The 19,955-nt window shown below is 35.9% G+C and overlaps 1 protein-coding gene across 1 annotated transcript; it reads right to left on the bottom strand.

Moving 5' to 3' along the window:
- Nucleotides 1-17,405: 17,405 nt before the first annotated feature.
- Nucleotides 17,406-19,693, bottom strand: LOC131060656 (uncharacterized). The gene is made up of 4 exons (XM_057993969.2): nt 18,616-19,693; nt 18,439-18,509; nt 18,037-18,199; nt 17,406-17,942 (listed from the first exon to the last, which is right to left on the bottom strand). Exons 1-4 carry the CDS (start codon nt 18,709-18,711, stop codon nt 17,724-17,726), a joined length of 549 nt encoding a protein of 182 aa, XP_057849952.2. The 5' UTR covers nt 18,712-19,693; the 3' UTR covers nt 17,406-17,723.
- Nucleotides 19,694-19,955: the final 262 nt, after the last annotated feature.

The raw sequence follows: 19,955 nt of genomic DNA, 5'->3' as shown, positions 1-19,955 counted from the left end.
ACATAGGACTAATAATATTGAATTAAATATTAATTTAATGCAAGAAAAAGGTCCTATAATGCATAGAAGAATGTGAAATACTAAAATTAGTGCTAGGAGAGTGTGAAATTTGACTTATTAGTTAAAGGAGTACAATTTATGACACTACAAATGTATACATATGACACAATGGTCAAGCCATAAGTGGGGCACCCTTTCATATGTGTGTTTACAAATAATAAATAAATATAATATTAATTAATTATTTAGAAAAAATAGAATTAAAATGTGTATAAGACACGTATCTCAAGACTAATATGGGTCATGGGGTCACTCTTCATTCTATAATTCAAATTGAGGTGTGAGAATCCCCATAGAAAATGGATATGCTAATATATTACAAGACAAAGGATTGTCTATGAACTTATGTGTCAAACCCTTTATGGAAGAAGGAGAAATGTTATTTAACTAATTGTTAACTAATAATAAGCTCCTTGATGCTATGAATAGACTACTCAGTGGTGATGGTGGAAGAAATAAAAATTTGAGGGGTAATGGTTTTTAGTGAATATGGTTTGGGATATAATGAATAAAGAATGTATAATATGTTGAGCAATGGGAATTATGGTGTAAGAGAATAATATGGGCACATTGGAAATGAGAAACAAAGAAAATGATAGTGGGGCCATGGTAATAGGATGAAATGAATGAAGCCAATGAAGGGTGGGACATGCTTATGGAGTAGAAGATGCAAGGGAGTTAATGAGAAAAGTAAGGCAAATAGGGGCTATGAGGTAATAAGGTGGAAGATACATTATAATGGGCTAGGAGGTGAGCATCACAAGAACCATTAGATTTAATAATTATTTGAATCCCTTAAGCACATCCATTCCACATGAATCGTTCATGATTAAATGATGAGGTTTATCAATTAGCGAGGAAAAATAATCACCACCATCAAGCTTAGTATTCTTTAGCTTAAGAAGTTGCAATTTATGGGACATGTCATCCTTCTTTTGAGTTTCAATATTTTCAAGGTGTGTACAATGTTCAAACACACTTTCTTTACGATACACAAAACATTTAATTTTTTGATGTCAAAGGTGCATGTCAAAGATTTTGTCAGTGATTGTCATTGATGTCAAGGTATCTAGGAGTTTTCAGAAGCATTAATTACTTCCGTCGTTACATGTCATAGCATTTGAAGGAAATAGTCAAGTTTTAGTTGTACTAGCATCAGTTGTTCCTATTTTTCTAACATATTTGCAAAGGTCCAAAAGTGTTTGCAATATGTTTCTAAGCTTAGTTCCTCAAAGACAATATGTGCACCTAGTTGCATTGGCATGATGTTTGGTACTACATTCTACCGTAGAGATGTATTATGGCTTACAGTTTGGAAGTAACATACACTAACACATGAAGTTTGTTATTCTAGAGTTTCAAAGGATTTCGTTAAGAGCGCAAAAAGTGTGACCATCATCGGAAGTATCAAAGTAAACAATAGGAACAAAGTCTAAAAAGGAGTGCAATCAAGATGCATCATCAACCACCACAATAGCAACGATAGCTCTACTCTCTAAGTCTTTGATGGCGTAGTGTCCTAAAATTGCACCCCTATACAACTTTGACTGCATTTGGGTCCCTACCTTAGAGTTTGCACCCCTAGGCCTGATTGGGACCTAATTTTGCTCGCACCATACAAATATGGTCTTATTTTGACCTCACACATCAACTAGGCACCTTGTCCTAGCCCTAAAAAGGGGTAGGACCACGACGCCACGCCTTGGTCCTCTCTGTTTGGGCCCCTTTTTAAACCCTCTTTGCCTTTTCAAATTTGAGTGGGAAAGCTAGCACCGTGTCGGCTCATGTTGGAAAATTAGTAAGTTTTTAGATAGGAATTATAAAAGGAGGCATTACCCTCCCATTTGATCATTACACACATATTTGACAATTACATTCAAGCATTCATTCAAGCATTCAAGCAATTGAGCAAGTAATCAATCTTCCTTCAAGCCTTGGAGCAACAACAAAATTAAGATTGAAGCATTGAAGTGGACATTCACATCCTATTTTATTAAAGACCATGAAACCCTAACCTTGTGTGGAGACAAATAGAACTTCACAAGGAGGTGTACCATTTGGTTTTCAGTCATTATTCAACATCTCCCTCAAAAGGAGAATCTTCAATTTTTACAATTCAATTATCTTTTATATTTATTTCATGGTTAATTCCAAAACTGAGGTTTGACTTAGGCAAGCCCCTATTCCCAACCTATTTCCCCTTCTTTCTATGTGTAGTAAACATGTACGGAGTTGTGATCTTCAGAATTGGCATTATTTACAAAGATGAATCAATCCCCCTTTCGTGTGCGAAAATTTTGGAGGACTAGGGTGAATTTCGCCATGGTCCTGACATTTTAGGAGCTCTTTTGGGGATCAAGTCTAAATCTTCTTATATGTCTCAGATCCAGGTGCATGCCTGAATCCGACGATTGTAGCTTGTTGTTTCTATGTTTTTACCTTCATTTTCACACTTTACCCTAATTTTAGTAATTCAACTCACAAAAGAGGGCAAACAAATTTACACCCTTGAATCCAATCAGTATTTTCAATCCTTATCCTTGTTGGTATGTAACTAAATCTATTGGATTCAACACTTTTTTGAATTTAATAGGTCCCTACTAAAAAATTAGTGGTTTTTATCCTTCTTGTGGTGGAAACCATAATTTTTCACCATTACAAATGGTAATAGAATCAACAATGAACTGTATTGTCTTCCTTGCTACAACATGAGTGATTTGATACATGGAAATGAGATTATTCATCAGGTGAGGTACACACAACACATCATTGAATGTGTCATCCCAAATATCAATATACCCCTTCCCAAGTACATTCATACATGTATGATTGCCCATTAAAATATGTGACATGTTAAAAGGCTCAAATAATGAGAACATAGACTGTGAAGATGCCATATGATAAGAAAATCCTAAAATCTAGAAGCTATCTTCTTGAATTATGACTTGTAGTAGCACAAAGAGCTTGTCCTTTGTTCTTACCTGTCCCAAAAGTGTGACTGTTATCAAATTTTGTTTCTTTGGAAGAGGAAGCTAAAGTAGACATTCTAGAAGGCAAACTGATTCTATTATTCTCACGATGTGCTTCAATTCATCAAATCCTTCTTATAACAATAGTGTTCTTCATGTCCTAACTTCTTTCAATATGCATAAGTAGGCTTCCCCTTCTTATATGATTCCCCTTGAGATGGAGAGGATCCAGATTCTTTGTTTAAATTGTTTTTTTTCTTCTTTTTCTTCTTATCAAGATTCCCTGTTTCTTTCTTTACCTTTGGCTCAATTGCCACCAATGCTTGGTGTATAGAAGACTTGATTAGACCCATGCGAATTAACTTTTCTTCCTTTTAAATTAGGAGAATTCAAAATCTTCAAACTTAGGATCAACATATGATGCTTCCATAGAAAGCTTATGTGTATGTAAGCTAGAAACAAATTGAATACTTGTGGCCAAGCTTGAATAATTCATTAAGAACCAATCGTAAATCCTTCTTTGAATATTGCATTCCTTTACCTATATTCTTAATTATTTGATTTTGGAGATGTAGTCTTAGATGTGGTCAAAACTTCTTGGTTCAAGATTTATCAAATCATTATCAATTTGCTATCCCCTAATCTTATTAGTTTTACCATACAAAATTTTAAGAGTTTTCCATGCCTCCTTCAGTGTTTTACTCGATTCAATATGAAACTGCAAATCAAATGTCAATAATGAAAATATACATCCCAGTGTCTTCTCTCTTTCAATCTTCTATTTTGTTAATGCATTAGGATCAGTTGGTTGAGAAATTGTTTTATTTAGATAGCCAAGATAACCCTTTTCCATGATATAATTCCATACTGATTTCTTGCATGATGCATAATTATGTGATGTTAGGAGTTCAATTTGAGATTTCCCCATCATTTGAACACAAAAATATGCAAAAGAATGTAATCAACCACTACAACGTTACCCCCAAAATTCACTTAATCAAAGAAGCACCTCAAAAAAAATGATTGGCACTTTATACTTAGTGCGATTACAATGGCCACTTGCAAAACAAAGGCAAAGTGAAATTTTGATTTCAATGATTACAAGTGCACTATCAAGCTATTTAGACACAAATCGATATGCAAAAGACCAAACTATGATCTATGCATTACATTTGCCAAAAATAAGTTAAATAAGGCCATGTGTTGAAAGTAAAATTTGTGATCACAATGACTACAAAATGATAGCGCCACTACGAAATACAGGAAAAAATAAGCATTTAAAAAAATGCACTTGAAAAGGAGTCCATATGAGCCTAAATGAGGCATTTGAAGTTGCAAAAACATGGATTATGCAATTTTCTAGAAAAATCATGTACGAAAAATAGAAAACACTCGCACCACTATGAAGAGCACAAATTTATAACACAAATAAAAAAATTACTCACAAAAAGGAGTCCAAATGATTGAGATATTGATGTTTGAAAATCGCCTATATAATTATTACGCCCATATTGCTGCTACACCTCCAAACTTCAAATGCTTTGAGATTTGGCCTCCAATATTTGATTTGGATGAAAGAAAAGGTAAAATTGACTTTCTCAAAACTTCTAAATTCAATAGTGACCTTAGATTTTATTCAAACAAGCTCTGATTTTGACCTACAAAAAAAATCCACAAAAATAAAACCCCCAAAATGCACCAAGAATCTCTCAAAATGACTAACCAAAGGCACTCTATAAGCTTTCATACCATGTAATATTGTCTATGGAGGTATCCACCCAAGTTCTAGACATCTGATGGAAAGCACAATAACAAGAGAGAATCAATATAACAAGATTAAACTGTATTCCTATTAGGAATGCAATACAATTGATGAATGCACATATGAGATTTATTGATTAAATAGGTCAAGGTAAAACATAAGACTACATAAGATTATAACAAGTGTCATAATCTAATGACATGATACATAAAGTGATAACTTATGACCCACCTAAGGTGGAAAAGTGATAGTGTGATACACTTGTTAAAAATAGATCACCCACTTCGGTGGAAAAGTGATAACATGAGAAAACCACCAAAAGTGGAAGTTCCACTTGAGGTAGAAAGTGATAACGTGATAAGTACATTAAAGGTGGAATTGTCCTATGTAGTTCCTAAGTAAACTTAAGTGAAATGTGTAATTAGAACCTAGGTGAAGTGTGAGACATGGACCAGCTCTGATACCGTGTGAGATTTTGCTAAGATCAAGAGGCAATGGAAAGCACAAATAAGAGAGACAAAATATATGATAGAAATAAAATGTATTCTATCAAGATGAAAATACTGATCAACTGGATCATCAATCATTACATACAATGAATATGAGTCTGCTTATATAGGCAAGGCTATATGGATATGTGAGCACACAAACATGACATGTGGCTCAATAAGAAATAAGGGTAGGTTGGAAATAGGTGTGGGTAGGTAGGAGAAATAATATAATAATTCACATGAGGTGGATCACCCACTGAATGTGGAGTGTAACAACAAGATCATGCCATAAAAGGTGGAAATTCTCCTACACACACTATCCCAATGTGGCACAAACACCCAAGTGTCTCATACCCAAACTACTATGAAATGCATTTCCTAAGTAAACTTAAGTAAGGTTTAATAATATCCAAGATGAATAATTATTTACACCAACACCCCCTCTTAAGTGCAACTTAGGGGAATGCACTAAAGTCTACAATGCATCTAAGCAATGCAAGATGGGTCCCGGCTAAGAGGCCATGTTAGGTACCCATGTACAAATGCAAATTTCATGAAAACCAATGCAAAGAAATCTCTCACAAAGCGGAGAAAGAGAGAAAAACCCAATGGGAAAAAACCCTCCCCCAAAAGAGAGATGAAAACTAGATACAAAGAACTCTCATAGAAGTATGTGAAGGACAAAACCCCATGTGAGGAAAAAGTCCCCCCCATATGAGAGAAGAAGAAGAGAGACTAGGAAGCCCCCCCCTCAATCTGGAATCTGCACCAATGATAGAAGCTCGAAGATGAATGAAGAAACTGCTCCATGAACATTGAACAACATTCCTCCCCTTAGGAAGAAACAAAACCAAAGGTGTATCCATGAAGTCTCCCCAACCATGAAGGGAAGATGAAGCAAAAATACTCATGATGAAAGGAATCTCTGAAAACTGCTCAAGTGTCCCCATGTCGATGCTAAAAGGTACCCCCTCCAAAGGTGGTAAATTGTGCCACATTGCTGAAAAAGGAGATGAATGTAGAACAATATCCAAAGACTCATATGTCTCCTCAAAAGATAAAGAGACCTCCTCCAAGTGTTGTACAAAAGTATCCACAATCATGTCAACCTCTAAAGATTGATCATGTAGAGAATGCACAAGAGGGTCAGAGTTATCCCCCGCAACAATCAAAGAAGGATCATCTTCATCAAAGAGAAGGTGAATGTTATCAATGGTGTCTCCCAAATCTGCAATGTAGGAGTCCACAAACAAACCTGCAATGTTTGTCAAGTAGGCATCCCAATCAACTGAAGTTGGAAGACATGAAATATCTTGCTGCACTGAATCATAAGAAGGCAAAACTATTGCACTAGCTGCATCATCAGGTGCAATAGGTGGTGTGATATCAATAGAAGGAGATGAAATGCAAGGCTCAAGAATGGGGTCACATGTGAGAATCCCCAAGTTCAAATGCCCAATGTTCTCCTCAAAATCCAAATCATCAACATAGGAAGAACCAACCTTATCAAGAGGACTAAAATCTGAAAAAGAGTACAACCGAGATGCATGATCAACCTCCCCAGTCGCAATGATAGCTCCACTCTCCAAGTCTCTAATGATAACTGAATCAGGTGTGAACTCCACAGTTTTCCTAGTTGCCCCATGTGTGATTTGATAGATGGAAAGAAGATTATTTGTCAAGTGGGGTACACACAACACATCATTGAAGGAGTTATCCCCAATGGCAATAGATCCTTTCCCAATCACATCCATGTATGTATGATTGCCCATCAAAATCTACAGCATGTGGCAAGGCTCAAATGTAGAAAACATAGACTGCGAAGATGCCTTATGATGAGAAGCCCCTGAATCTAGAAGCCATCTCCCTGAATCATGACTTGTAGTAGCACAAAGAGCTTGTCCCTTTCCTTTATCTGTCCCAAAAGAGTGATCCTTTCCTTTATCCTTGGAAGAAAAAGCGGATGTAGACATTCTAGAAGGTAGGTTGATTCTATTCTTCTCAAGAAGATTCTTCAACTCATCAATATCCTTCTTATAGCAATGATGTTCATCATGTCCTAACTTCTTGCAATATCCACAAAAAAGATTGTCCTTATATGATTTCCTCTTAGGTGAGAATGGTGAATCGCCTTGTTGTGGAAAGGAAGATTGTGCTCCATCTTGTTGTGGTTTAGACTTAGATTGCTTTTGATTCTTGCCTTTTCCTTGATTACTTTGATTCCCTTTGTTAGCCACCAAAGCTTGTGACTTTGAAGATTTGAGAATCCCCATCGTGGCCAACCTAGATTGCTCAAGTATCAACATCTCCGTGAATGAATCGAATGAGGGAGAAGTGTATGAGGAACCTTGAGCTAACCTATGGGTGTGAAAGCTAGATACAAAGGTTGCATACTCTGAAGGAAGCTTGTCCAACAAGTTATAAACCAATTGAGCATCCTTTTTGTCAATTCCAGAATCCTTTAGCTTTGCTCTTAGCTCAGTTGCTTTTGTGACATAATCTTGGATTGTATCAAAATCCTTGGGATCCAAAGTTGTGAGTTCACTATCAAGCTTGTAGCCCTTAATCTCATCAACTTGACCATACAATTTCTTAAAAATATCCCAAGCCTCTTTAATTGTTGTACACTTATCAATACGAAAAATGAGGTCATCTGATACATACTTTCTAAGAGTTCCAAGTGCCATAGCATTCTTAGTAAGCCATTCAATTTGAACATTAGGATCAAGTGGTGTTGTAATAGTTTCATTTACATAATGAATGAGTCCTTTTTCCATTAATTTACTCCATGCCTTAATTTTACATGATGCATAATTATGAGGAGTTAAAAGTGGAAATTTAGGAGAACCCGTAGCACCAAAATGAAAAAACACAAGATAGAGAGAGGCACAATCACACAAGACACCCCCCCCAAAATACTCAATCAAGAAATCCCTCCAAAATGGTGATTTTGGCACTTTATATTTAGTGCGTATACAATGGGCCACTTGCAAAACAAGTCAAAGTGGACTTCTGATTTCAATTTACAACTTCTCAAAATGAGATCTAAGAGACTTCAACAAATACTGCTAGTGATCTAAACTAAGATCCAAGCAAAATGCAAGTACCAAATATGCCAAAAATGGCCAAATACTAAAAGTACAATTTCTACTTAAAATAACTACAAACAGATGGCAGATTATGAAAGTAGATGAAAAAATATGCACTTTAAAAAAAATGGCACCTAAAAAGGAGTCCATATGAGCCCAAACGAAGCCTCCAAAGTTGTAAAAATCGAGATTTCATGATTTTCGAAAAACTTGTATCCAAAAATCAGAAAAATCCCACACCACTGTACAGATCATGAAATTCTACACCAAAACAAAAAAAAATTCTCGAAAAAACGAGTCTGGATGAGTGAGATATCGCTATTTGAAAAATGCCTGCAAAATTATAATTTCTGGAAAATTTCTGCCACAGCATCAAACTTCAAATGCCTCTAGATTTGGCCTCCGAAGTCCGATTTTGATGAAACAAAAGGCAAAACTAACTTTCTTGGACCTCCTTAATCCAATGGTATCCTCAGATTTGACCCATCAAGCTTTAATAAAAACCTGCAATAGAAAACTCCAAAATATAGAACCCCAAATAGCATCAAATTTCTCTCAATTAGCAAACCAATGACACTCTAATGGCTCTGATACCATGTGAGACATGGACCAGCTCTGATACCATGTGAGATTTTTCCAAGATCAAGAGGCAATGGAAAACATAAATAAGAGAGACAGAATATATGACAGAAATAAACTGATTCTATCAAGATGAAAATACTGATCAACTGGATCATCAATCATTACATACAATGAATATGAGTCTTCTTATATAGGCAAGACTATATGGATATGTGAGCACACAAACATGACATGTGGCTCAATAAGAAACAAGGGTAGGTAGGAAATATGTGTGGGTAGGTAGGAGAAATAATATAATAGTCCACATGAGGTGGATCACCCATTGAATGTGGAGTGTAACAACAAGATCACACCATAAAAGGTGGAAATTCTCCTACACACACTATCCCAATGTGGCACAAACACCCAAGTGTCTCATACCCAAACTACTATGAAATGCATTTCCTAAGTAAACTTAAGTAAGGTGTAATAATATCCAAGATGAATAATTATTTACACCAACATGAAGAACTAATAATATACAACACCTTAATTACACCAACACCCCCCTTAAAGTGCAACTTAGGGAGAATGTACACAAAAGAAAACAATGCAATATGTGTCCCAACTACGAGGCCATGTTAGGTGCCCATGTACAAATACAATGCAATATCTCGGAAACAAAAAAAGAGGAGAAAACCTAGTGGGAAAAAAATACTCCCCAAAAGAGAGATGAAAATACAAAAATCTCTCAAAGAAGAATGAGAAAGACAAAACCCCATATGAGGAATAAGTCAGCGCCGCCCGCCCCCCCCCCTCCCCCCCCCAAATCCTGATCCCCTCCATAAGAGAGAAGAAGATACCATGTAGCCCCCCCTCAATGTAGATGTACACCAATGGTAGATAATCCAAGTTGGATGTAGAAGATGATACACGATCATTGAACAACATTTCTCCCCTTAGGAAGAAACAAAACCAAAGGTGTGTGAATGAAGTCTCCCCAATACTGAAAGGAATATGTAGAAAGAAAACTGAAAATGTATGAAGTCTATAAAAGTTGTGTCCCCATGTTGATGTTGAATGTTGCCCCTTCCAAATCAAGTGTACTAGGCCACACTACTGAAAAATCCAATCTAAGATCTAGTGAAGATGAATGTAGAGCACGATCCAAAGAGTCAAGTGTCTCCTCTAAAGACAAATAGACCTTCTACAAATGTTGTACATATAAGTATCCACAATCACATCAAACTCAAAACAATGATCATGTAGAGAATGAACAAGAGGGCCAGAGTGCTCCCTCACAACAACTGGAGAAGGATCATCTCCATCATAGTGAAGATGAATGTCATCAATGGTCTCCCCCAAATCTACAATGTAACACTCCATAAACAAACCTACAATGGTTGTCAAGTGATCATCTCAAGGAACTACATCTAGAAAATAATGTATATTATGTTGCACTAAATCACAAGAAGCCAAAATTGTAGCAACACAAGCATCATTAGGAGCAACAGTAGATGCGATCTCAATAGGAGGAGAAGGAATGCAAGGATAAATAATTGGATCACATGTAAGAATACCCAGTTCAATTTGCCAAAGTTCTTCTCAATACCAGAATCCACACTAGAAGTGTGATCATCATCTAAAGAATCAAAGTCATCAATAGGAACAAAGTTTGAAAAGGAGTACAATCAAGATACATGATCCACCACCCCAATAACAATGATAGTTGTACTCTCCAATTCTTTGACGATAACTAAATCAAGAGTGAACTCCATTGCCTTCCTTGCTACACCATGAGTGATTTGAAAGATAGAAAGGAGATTATTCATCAAGTAAGGTACACACAACTCATTATTGAAGGTGTCATCCCTAATATCAATAGATCTCCTCCTAATTACATTCATATATGTATGATTAACCATCAAAATAGGTGGCATGTTGCAAGGCTCAAATGATGAGAACATAGACTGTGAAGATTCCATATGACGAGAAGCTCCTAAATCTAGAAACCATCTTCCTAAATTATGACCTCTAGTAGCATAAAGAGATCGTCCTTTATTCTTACTTGTCCCAAAAGTGTGACTCTTATCAAATTTTATTTCTTTGGAAGAAGAAGCTGAAGTGGACATTCTAAAAGATAAAGTGATTCTATTCTTCTCAAGAAGATGCTTCAATTCATTTTCTTACGACAATAGTGTTCTCCATGTCCTAACTTCTTGCAATATACGCAAGTAGACTTCTCTTTATTAGATGATTCCCCTTGAGAGTAAGAGGATTCGGATTCTTTATTTATCTTGTTCTTTTTCTTCTTTTGCTTCTTATCAAGATTCCTTGTTTCTTTCTTTACCTTAAGCTCAATTGCCACCAATGCTTTCTGTGTAGAAGACTTGATTAGACCCATGTGAATTGGCTTTGCTTCATTTTGGATTAGGAGATTTACAAAGTCATCAAAGTTAGGATCGACATATGATGCTCCCATAGAAAGCCTATCTGTATGAAAGCTAGAAACAAACACTAAATACTCTGGATCAAGCTTGGATAAATCATTAAGAACCAATTGTAAACCCTCCTTAATATTGTGTTCGTTTACTTGTGTTCTTAATTGCTTGATTTTGGAGATATAGTCTTGAATGTAGTCAAAACTTCTTGGTTCAAGATTCATCAAATCATTATCAATTTGACATCCCCTAATTTATCAATTTTACAATACAATTTTTCAAGAGTCTTGCATGCCTCCTTAGGTGTTTTGCATGATTCAATATGAAACTGCAAATCAAATGAGACCAATGAACATATACATCCAAGTGTCTTCTCTCTTTCAATTTCCCATTTTGTTAATGCATTAGGATTAGTTGGTTGAGAAATTGTTTCCTTTAGATAGCTAAGATAACCCTTTCCCATGAGATAATTCCATACTGATTTCTTCTATAATGCATAATTATGTGATGTTAGTCCAATTCAATTTGAAATTTCTCCATCATTTGAACACAAAACTATACAAAAGAATGTAATCAACCACTACAAGGTTACCCTCTAAATTCACTCAATCAAAGAACCACCCCAAAAGTAATGATTGGGCACTTTACACTTACTATTATTACATTGACCACTTGCAAAACAAAGGCAAAGTGGACTAGAAGATTTCAGTGATTACAAGTGGTACAATTAGGCTAATTAGACTCAAATTAATATGCAAAAGACCAAACTATGATTTATGCATTACATTTGCCAAAAATAAGCCAAATAAGGTCATGTGTTGAAAGTGGAATTTCCGATCACAATGACTACAAACTGATAAGACCACTATGAAATATAAGAAAAAATATGCACTTGAAAAGGATTCCATATGAACTTGAACAAAACCTCTAAAGTTGAAAAAATAGGGATTATGCAATTTTCTAAAAAATATGTGAATGAAAAATAGAAAACACCTGCACCATAAAAAATTGCTCACAAAAAGGAGTTTAGATGACTGAGCTATCACTTTTTGAAAATCACCTACATAATTATGACACTTGTATTGCCACGACACCTCCAAACTTCAAATGCTTGTAGATTTGGCCTTCGATATTTGATTTGGATGAAACAAAAGGCAAAACTGACTTTCTCAAACCTTGTGAATCCAATGGCAACCTTAGATTTGACCCAACAAGCTCTACTTTCAACCTACAATAGAAAGCCATGAAAACAAAACCCCCAAAAATGCACCAAGAATCTCTCAAAATGACTAACCAAAGGCACTCTATAAGTTCTCACACCATGTAATATTTGGCTATGGAGGTAGCCATCCAAGATCCAGAAGCCTAGTGGAAAGCACAATAACAAGAGAGAATCGATATGACAAGAATAAATTGTATTCTTATCAAGAATGTAATAAAATCGATGTATGTACATAGAAGACCCCTTGGTTAAATATGCTAAGTCAAAACATAAGACTGCATAATATTATGACAAGTGTCATAATTTTATGACATGATACATAAAGTGATAACTTATCACCGACCTAAGCTGGAAAACTAAAGTGTGATACATCCACTAAAGGTGGATCACCCACCTAAGGTGGAAAAGTGATAACATGATAAAACCACTAAAGGTTGAAGCTCCACATGAGGTGGAAAGTGATAACATGATAAGAACACTAAAGGTGGAAATGTCCTATTTGGTCCTTAAGTAAACTTAAGTGAAAGGTGTATTTAGAACCTAAGTGAAAAACTAACAAGGTACAAAGAACATGATAAAAAGAAAAAAAAATCCGCTTCTTGATGGAAGGGTGCTTCCTCTGAACACTATTGTGTTAAAAAGAAAAGCTTTTCCCAGGTGGTTGCTCAGGTTCCTCAGGCTGATGGTATTGTGCCTCTAGTTGTTGCCTCTGTTTCTGGTGTAGCTTTGCCTCAGGAGTGTGTGGATGCTTGCGGTGGCATCCCGACTGATCATTTGAAAAATGTTGGATCTTCTTCTTCGGTGGATGGTCTTCCTGCTTCCTAGACTACTGCTGGACCTTTGTCTGATTCTCTGACTTATGTTGTCCCTGCCTCTCTGGATGTTGGCTTTGTTCCTCCTGGTGATGGGAGGTCCTCTATTCTGGACCCATCCTCTTGGAAAAATGTTGCTGCTAGGGTTGAGGAGGGATGGATTACTGTTAAAAGCAAAAAATCTAAATTGTCCTAGTCCTCTTTTGATATGACTCTTCGATCCCACAAGGGTAGATCAAATTCTTGATCCGTCCTGATTGGGTTGGGGTTGCTGTCTTTTGCAGCCCGCTGGGTTTTGTTGGGGGTCCCTTTTGTGTTTGGTTGTGCCATGTCTCTTTTGTGTTCTGTTTCTTTGAGTGGACTTTCAAGTTTATCTTTCGGTTCGGGTTGCAAGTCCTTCTAAAACCTGTCTTGTATAGGGTTTATGGCCCCTTAAAAACTTGTTTTCCTTAATCAAAAACAAGGTACAAAGAACACCTTAATTACATCAACATTAGATAGTATTGAGAATGAAACAAATGTTTAAAATTGTAGGTTAAGAAAGAGGATCTTCGAAGTAAATGAAAAAAACAACTGGTGCTCACAAACAGTGAAAGCTGAAATAAAATTCTTGTAATTTGGATGATTTAAATTCTATTTTCACACATGATGGCAAAATTTTGTTAAACCCAACTCCTAGATAGAGTATTGTAAATTTAATACATGCCCTCCACACAATACTTTAAATCTAAAGTAGACTTTCAAGGTAGATGATTTACATTATAGTTTTACATATTTGTAAAGTTTTGTTAGAACCCACCTCGTAGATAAAAACTGTGTATTTTTTTTTGAGAGAGAGAGCTAACCATCTCAAATCAATGTTTTTCAACTTGTTCGTATCGAAAGCATGAGTATGAGTTAATACTTTTTTTACTAAAATTCAAAGACTAAGGAGTGTCTATTCCACCAAAGTCGTATGGGACACAAATCCGACCTCATGCCTCATTATGCCGAGAGGCATCTACAATGACATCAAAATATCCATGCATGAAATATGCCATGTTTCAGCTTTTGTGGAGGTGTCGCCACTTGTCTCAAGCTAGCACATGCAAGACTTTAATGGATTTGTATTCTTAGTGTTTAGTATTTTAGAAGAACATTTATTTTATAGATGATTCTCTTCTATCATAAGATATCTATCGACGTATTTTACATATATTTTTTAAATATAGGTATACTAGTTTATTCAACATCCAAAAGTTTGAACTTTGGTGGATGACATAATAGAATAAAATACCATCGCCCTCACCAATTGTGCTCAACCTATTGAGTACAACCCTTTGATAACATTATAAATTTATAATACAAATAAATTTCTCTTAATTTTTTAAATCTAAAACAAAATCCTTTAAAATAATGTTTTACAACATTATTCTACTCAAATGAACCAAAGTTTTAAAAAATCCATTCCAGACAAAAATAACTAGGATGAAAATTCATATAAAATCTAACCCTAAATGTTTATACAAAAAAAGATTTTATGCTAAAACCTTACGATAAATAAGAGTGCTTTTCTTCTCTTCTGATCAGATATTTGGGCTTCTTCCTTGAAAGACAATCTATGGTGCCGTGCACATACGCCATATTTTCACTTTTAATCACATTAATGGGTGCTTCACTTTCCTTCAACATTTGATGTGGAAGGCTCTTCACAACTTACTCACCACTGATATTTTTCATAATGCTTCAGTTTAAGTAGGCAAATGCAACTTCCATTTCAAAAGAGAGACTTGAGGACTCTGGATTTCATGATTAAGACTTATACCCAGATTGAAAGAATCAAAGTGTTAAGATAAATCAATGGAGGAACAAATTGGTCTACTAATGTGAGCGATGAAAGATATGAAGACCCAAGTGACTGGGACCCTATCATCAATTTAGATAGAGTAAGCAGTGACCATAGAGATTGCAGTGACCATAGAAATTGTAAAATTGAATCTTCAACTAGGCCTACAATCTAGGTAATTGATTATCTCTAAATGTATTTAATTAGTTAGCTTTGTAATATTTTAAACTTGAAGCAGCTGAACAGTGAATAACTACCTAATTTGATACTTAAGATATAGATTATCTTTGTTTTGTTAAGGGTTGGATAATTTTTAAAGAAATCAAATCGAAATCTTTTCTCCAATCTAAGTCAGTGTGTGAAATATTATACTTTTGTTAAAGATTTCAATGAATTTTTAGGCACTGCAAACTTTGAAATGTGTGACATGAAATTTAGTTGTGTTTATTGAAGTTAGAATATAAATCTATATTGTGCTATTTACACTGGACGCTTGTCCTCTTCCATTTGAAGCTTGTGGTAAACTAGTCACCTTGTAGATAGTTTTTTATAAATGATCCAGAATTCCAGATTAAAAGCTTATTATTTTATTTTTACAATGGAATGTAAGGTTAGATTATGATTTTCTAATCTAGATCTTTTATAATGTGAATGTCAAATCAATCTATAATTTATATTCTCCAAAGTTGGTAAAAATAGGCCTTAGAATACCAATCATTCTCCCTGCTGTACCCTTGCGGGAGCAACTGTAATGAATATTCTGGATTTTAACCAAAACCCTAAAGGAAATTCTGATCCTTGGAGGAATCTTTCCCTTTCAAGAAAGCAAATATGGCTCCTAAAGTTAGTGTGTCAAAAGGTACATCAGCTCATCCTTCCAGTTATAACACCAAAATGGTTTTCAAAATGTTGCAGCCAAGTATACGTATCTCTATATGGACTGCAGCACTCTGATACTTAAGCGAAGAAGAAGCTTGACTCTAATCATGATGACAAGATATTGGAATGTATACATTATTTGAATTAAGTGTTATTGTTTGATTTTGAGCAAAGCACGGTTGGTATTTGTTTAAGACAAGTGAGAATCAGAGGTCAAATATGATGGCCCAGCGACTGTATTTGCAATTTTTTACTGTAAAAAACAATTAAATTTTTTAAGACTGTATTACATGCGTAGAGCATTTTTTGTCAAATCGTTAAAAATTCTAGACAATAGTAGTAAACATATATCTGATCTCTGGCAATTCCTACTTTTCCCCTGGAATGTCCTAGGATGTGAAAGGCTATAGTAAATACACAACCATCATTAAATTAAAAACTTACTTGACAGCCTGGGTCAACCATCAAGTTTAACCCCTGGCCAGAGTTATCAATTCTAAAGCAGAAATGGAAAGAGGACTATGCTCTGGCTCCATTCTGTGAGGTTGCCTCTAAAAGCACAATAAGATAGAAAAATGGATTCCAAGCATTGAGGAAAGCAGACATTTGTGCCATCAATCACTTGAATTGATCAATTTGAAGCACTCTCCCATTAATTGCTTGAATTCGTCAACCCTTTACTGGTTAAATTCCAAGCATTGAGGAAAGCAGACAATCGTTGAATTTGAAGCACTGTCTCATCAAGTGGTTGAATTTGTCGACCCTGTATAAGAAATGATAAAGACATACACTGGAGTATGAGAGGATTTCTGATATAACATATGACATGGTCTTTTAAGCTTTGCATCCCAAATAGAGGCAAATACAAGTTAAAAGGTGTGAAACAATTTGTGACCGTCGTATTTACTTATCTGCAACTCTAATGAACAAAGGCATCTAGATTCTAGACTATGTATGAAATGGAAGAGAAGCAAACACGACAACGATCTTTTCTATTAACACATATTCATGAAATGCCAGAAGACCTGTACGATATTGGATTATGCCCTTGTATGGAAAAAGATATAAAATTCTCCAACTGATTTTTCTGTTGCAAAATTCAATCTTGATGCACTTCCATTTGATGGTGATAATCCACATATTAGACAGATTTTGACTTGGTTTCTACAGACGTTCAAATGAATGTGTTGATAAGACAGGTTGTAAAGCAAACCTTAGGTTGGACCGAAAGTATTGCATCTTTGCTCCCCAAATTGTTCATAGAGACAGTCAAAGAAGAAAAGATACAGCTGAATGAAGCCTCTGAAGCAATTTTAAGATATTTAAAGATGATAAACTTCTCCAGAGGAGAGGACAATGAAATTGTGAAAAAAGAATTATGCCTTTGACCATCAATTTGAATCTAATGGAAAATTATCCTTAGGCATTGAGTAACGTTATAATGTATACAGAGAGCTTGATGGAGGCTTCTGTGACTCGTCTTTGCATATATCAGGAAATTTATAATCTGATCAATTAATCATAACAATAAAAAAATTGGTGAACATTCAGGAAAATATTCCTATGATCCCAAAGCTGTTATATAATACCAATATAATTCACATGACGCCAATCAGTTACACTTCAAAGAAATCTCATCTTGCCATGAGACTTTTCTCTTTCCTGCCATTGTGATGCTAAACACATTTGTAGTATTCCTTAAAGCGGAGATCTTCGGAGCACTGACCAATCCAGAGTGCTCATTGACAGGATTTCGCTTGATGAGTTCTTCAGAACCATTGGTCCTTAGTAGCTCCCTGAAAACAGGAATTTCTGTTGTACCAGGAGAATTCTGTACATGCAAAAATCATATAAAGATATAAACAAATGATTCTGTAGAAAATATGCTCAAACCATACAGTAATTGAAAGGAAAAAGAGCATTACATTCATAGGAGAATGACTAGAAGGTTCTGGCATAACTGCTCCAGAAACAGCTTTACTGCGGTAGGCAGTCAATGAATTGAAGGGCATAATCACAGAATTGATTTCTTTTTCTCCGAGATCTGAAGGACTTCTCTTCAACTTCTCTAGCCTTAGTCTTAAGAATCTGTGAAAGGGAGGAATCGGCAGCAGAAGGTAAGAAAACTAGCGCTGGTTAAAAAGTTGAGGAGTCTAGCCTCATTAATTCGGGATGCAATCTACCTAATTCCTATTGTGGAATCAAAGGCTTATGACCTACGTGTGCATTGAAGACTGGTTCTAAAAATTGCATCAATGAACAATCAATTCAAACCTTAACTATTAACTGGCGAGTAAACTCCAGAAATGGGTATTGATATTTCTAACCTCACTTCTGCATTCAGAGTTGCCTTGGTCATCTTAGCTGCCTGCAGCCGATCCTTCAGTGCTGCAAATTCCTGTGATTTTTAACAATATCAAGCACAGACAAAACCTCGGATCTTAAAAAACACACGGCGCTAATTTACGGGAACAAAATATTCAACAGATGTTTGAGAAGCTTACATCTTGGAGTTGAAGATAATCCTCCATAAGGCTCGAATGCTTCGCATTCATGTCATTGGAAGCCGGCGACCCCTGCGCCGCTGGCTCCCACGGCATTCTCTTGCGCGGCCCTAAACAAAGGCTTCTGAAACCCTAGAGACAGAAAACCCTAGCGCGAGCAAATTTGTTGCTTCTTCCGGCGGTAAGCTCCAAGAACGGCGGGGACAGGCAGGACATTAGCGCGTGGGGCATGGCGGCAGCGGCGTAATGGAATAAACAGACAGGCGGGTGAACAAAAAAGAGAAAGCCGATGGGAGCAAAGATTCCATTGCGATGCCTCAGAATTTATGTTTAAAAGGGGCAAAGAACTCCTCCTCTGTTGTAATTTCACCTAATCGTGGTTTGAGATGTGCGGTATGCCCCCACCTTTGCCTGACAGTTTCCCTGCACTTCGTTTTCTCTGGTGGCCCTAACATTATCATGATGTGATTACATTACAATTCTCGTACTCTCCCTTCTCTGAATTATCTTTCCGGATTCCCGCTCTCAACAATGCGGGTAAATTATCTTTCGTTTTCCCACTCCCTATACACGCAACGTGGGTAGCTTTTAAATTTTGTCGCCATCGAACAAATCACATGTCCATCTTATGGACGAGAGAAATTGCAGTGAATATTTCAAGATTTGTGCACCTGGTTGAAAATTTTAACAGCTAGGTACCTATAGCTTCCTGTATTGGTCAGAAGCTTTCAACTTCTTTATTTTGAGATGCGATCTGAAATGAAATGATTATCTCGACAACATTCTGAAAAAATATCACGGCTCTGGCCTAAGGCTATATTTAATGAGCCTGGCTGTTCCAGTCTCACTCCAACGTACAGGAAAAACTTTTATTTAACCATTGCCCTGAACATTTCGGGGCTTTGCATTACAGTGGAAATGTTAACTCCATAGGTAATCAGAATGCCCAGATCAATTTATTCTGGTTGCCCGTATAGTGCACTGCTTACGTCTACTACAGCAAATGAACCTCTTCACGAACCTCTCCAATAACAGGGAATATTCTCCACAGAATGTACAGAAAAATATTAGGATTGGAGCCTCTAAACTCCACACAAAACAGTATTCTTTTATACAAAATAACATTTAGTATAGTATTTAAAATCTGCAAAACATAATAGATTTTTATGAAATTTTCAGTAGTTAAATTCATGATCTGCATTCTGTTAAACTACAAAAAAATGAAACATAAAAATGCAGATGTGAGAGTTTTTTATAATGCCATTTTGTGTGGAGATTAGCACTGCTGTGTATATCAGTCTTAATTAAGATGGTTCTTTAACAATTTTGTGAAGATTAGT

Source organism: Cryptomeria japonica, chromosome 10 (genome assembly GCF_030272615.1).
Source record: "Cryptomeria japonica chromosome 10, Sugi_1.0, whole genome shotgun sequence".
Classification (NCBI taxonomy): domain Eukaryota; kingdom Viridiplantae; phylum Streptophyta; class Pinopsida; order Cupressales; family Cupressaceae; genus Cryptomeria; species Cryptomeria japonica.
Note: the sequence above shows the minus strand (reverse complement) of the source record. Positions and strands in the feature narration are given on the sequence as shown.

What these genes read in the sequence shown, in the direction of transcription:
- LOC131060656 (XM_057993969.2), bottom strand. Translation starts at nt 18,711, where the DNA reads ATGCCGTGGGAGCCAGCGGCGCAGGGGTCGCCGGCTTCCAATGACATG. An exon ending in ACTCTGAATGCAGAAGTGAG is followed by an intron (nt 18,200 to 18,438) that starts GTTAGAAATATC and finishes TCCCTTTCACAG; the next exon opens with ATTCTTAAGACTAAGGCTAG. An exon ending in CTAGTCATTCTCCTATGAAT is followed by an intron (nt 17,943 to 18,036) that starts GTAATGCTCTTT and finishes TTGCATGTACAG; the next exon opens with AATTCTCCTGGTACAACAGA.